The sequence below is a fragment of the Urtica dioica genome, chromosome 8, assembly GCF_054948205.1.
Source record: "Urtica dioica subsp. dioica isolate 48M chromosome 8, U.dioica_male_clone48M_v1_H2, whole genome shotgun sequence".
Taxonomy (NCBI): domain Eukaryota; kingdom Viridiplantae; phylum Streptophyta; class Magnoliopsida; order Rosales; family Urticaceae; genus Urtica; species Urtica dioica.
In genome coordinates this window covers 29,711,197-29,713,985 of record NC_142763.1, presented here as the reverse complement: position 1 = coordinate 29,713,985, position 2,789 = coordinate 29,711,197, and the positions used below count along the sequence as shown (strand labels likewise).

Sequence of the window (2,789 nt, the reverse complement as noted above, 5' to 3'; positions counted from 1 at the left end):
ATGGACAAGTCATGGATGACTTTTCATAGAGGAACAAAAGAGTACATTGATGGTGTGGAATCATTCTTAAGTCATTGTCGATCGGTTTGCCAGAATGTAAATCGAATTCCTTGTCCGTGTGAGAAATATGGAAATTATCAATACGGGGACAGCCGTTCTTTAAGAGATCATTTGATCATAAATGGTGTCGACAAAAGCTACACTGAATGGGTACATCATGGTGAGAAGTCTAAGAAGCGCAAGAGTACTGAAGCGTCAACCGAAACAGGTCTTGGTGATAACAATGTTGATGCTCCGTATGTTGCTAAGATGGTCGATGATCTAGAAGATGAACTGCTTGATAATCCCGAACATCTCCATTCCTTACTATCCAATGCCGAAAAACCACTTTATCGTGGCTGCCCCAAGTTCACAAAGCTCTCGATCTTAGTAAGGTTGTTTAATCTAAAAGCTAAATTCGGATGCAGCGATGTTATGTTCTCAGAACTCCTTGAATTGCTTAGAGAGATGTTGCCCGAAGACAATCAATTGCCAACGAGTCTTTACCTAGCCAAGAAAACATTGGCGGCCATCGGATTGGGTTATACCAAAATCCATGCATGCCGCAACGATTGTATCCTCTACCGTAAAGAATACGAATGTTTGGAGCAATGTCCCGTGTGCAATGAATCAAGGTGGAAGAGAGCAAACAATCCAAAGAAACAACCTCCAATTCCTGCAAAAGTCTTATGGCATATTCCTATTATCCCACGTCTGCGGCGCCTATTTCGAAATCCTGAGCACGCCGAGAATTTAACTTGGCATATGACTAAAAGAGTTGACGATGGAATGCTACGACATCCTGCTGATTCACCATCGTGGAAACACGTTGACTCATTGTGGCCAGACTTTGCCAAAGAGCCAAGAAATTTACGACTTGCACTTTCTGCCGATGGAATCAATCCACATAGCAGCCAGAGTAGCAGATACAGCTGTTGGCCGGTGCTTCTTGTAATTTACAATCTTCCTCCGTGGTTGTGCATGAAGCGCAAATTTATGTTGATGTCTTTACTTATTTCTGGCCCGAAGCAGCCAGGTAATGACATTGATGTTTATTTGGCTCCATTGATTGATGAACTTAAAGATTTATGGGAAAATGGTATACATGCATTTGATGCATATTCTCGAGAGGATTTTACTCTAAGAGCCCTTCTTATGTGGACGATAAATGATTTTCCTGCTTACGGTAATTTATCGGGATGTTCCATGAAAGGCTATCACGCATGTCCCATTTGTGGAGAAGATAAAGAAGGCACTCTCCGCTTGGAGCACGGGAAAAAGGTGGTGTACATGGGTCACCGACGGTTTTTACCACTAAGACATCCATATCGAAGACAAATGAAGGCGTTCAACGGCAAGAAAGAGTTTGGTAGAAATAGCCAACCGTTGACAGGACTTGAAACACTTGAGAGAGTGTCGTCTATGAAGTTCAAGCCGTTTGGGAAAATTCCAAAGAAAAAACCCGGAGAAAAGACTACAAAGACGACAAAAGAGATGTTTGACGATAAATGTTGGAAGAAGAAATCAATCTTCTTTGAACTGGAGTATTGGAAACATCTACCTGTACGTCATAATTTGGATGTGATGCACATTGAGAAAAATGTATGTGAGAGTATTGTCAGCACTCTTCTAAATGTCCCGGGGAAAACAAAAGACGGTATAGCCTCGCGGCGTGATATGGAGTTACTTGGAATAAGAGAAGAGCTAGCCCCGAGGGAAAATGGGAAGCGAATATATCTACCACCATCTTCTTTTACTCTGTCAAGAAAAGAAAAACAGAAGTTTTGTCAAACTTTGGTTGATATTAAGGTACCCAAAGGCTATGCGGCAAACATTCGTAGTTATGTATCTATGAATGAGTTGAAACTTTTTGGCCTAAAGTCGCACGATACACATGTGTTAATGCAACATTTTTTGCCTGTTGCCATTGAGTCGATTTTACCAGAAGGATTGAGAAATGCTCTTATTCGGCTTTGTGGGTTCTTCAACATTCTTTGCTCCAAAGTGGTGGACGTGTCAATTCTAAAGCTGCTCCAAACTGACATCGAGATCACATTATGTAAATTGGAGCAATACTTCCCTCCATCATTCTTTGACATAATGCTTCATCTTACTGTGCACTTGGTGAGAGAAGTGGAGTTGTGTGGGCCCGTTTATCTTCGATGGATGTATCCCTTTGAGAGATTTATGAAAGTGTTAAAGGGATATGTTAGAAATCGAAATCGGCCTGAAGGATGTATTGTTGAAGGTTACATGGCTGAAGAATCCATTGAATGTTGTTCTGAATACTTGCACGATCTTGAATCTATTGGTCTCCGTGATAAAGTAGATCAAGATTATAATGTGAGTAGAGGCGTAACAAACGGTGCAGTGCATACAGTAGCGCAAGCAGATCTTTTATTGGCACATCAAGCCGTTCTACAAAATTCAAGTGTGGTTCAACCTTTTATCGAGTAAGTTTTCTCAATACTAAAATGTGTAGTCATAATAATGTTTTTCTTTGCTATAACCATTATTGTGAATTGCAGGGAACATATGAATATTTTGCTAGAAGATGCAGCGAATAAAAGATCGGCGAGAAAGGCACAAGAGGAACATCTTCGTAGTTTTCCTCAATGGTTCGAAATGCGTATAATGCAAAGTGAACTTGGTGTTAGTGACATGCTCTATAATTTATCAAAGATACCAAGAACGCAAGTCGTTAAGCATTCAGGCTACATCATAAATGGAGTCAGATTCACCACTGAGAA

The 2,789-nt window shown here is 40.7% G+C and overlaps 1 protein-coding gene across 1 annotated transcript; it reads left to right on the top strand.

Annotated features, from left to right (window-relative positions):
* On the top strand, positions 1-2,496 carry LOC149389031 (uncharacterized). The gene has a single exon (XM_089624738.1). It carries the CDS (start codon positions 1-3, stop codon positions 2,494-2,496), a length of 2,496 nt encoding a protein of 831 aa, XP_089480864.1.
* Positions 2,497-2,789: the final 293 nt, after the last annotated feature.

Excerpts from the sequence above, each read along its gene's own strand:
- LOC149389031 (XM_089624738.1), top strand. The coding sequence starts at position 1 with ATGGACAAGTCATGGATGACTTTTCATAGAGGAACAAAAGAGTACATT.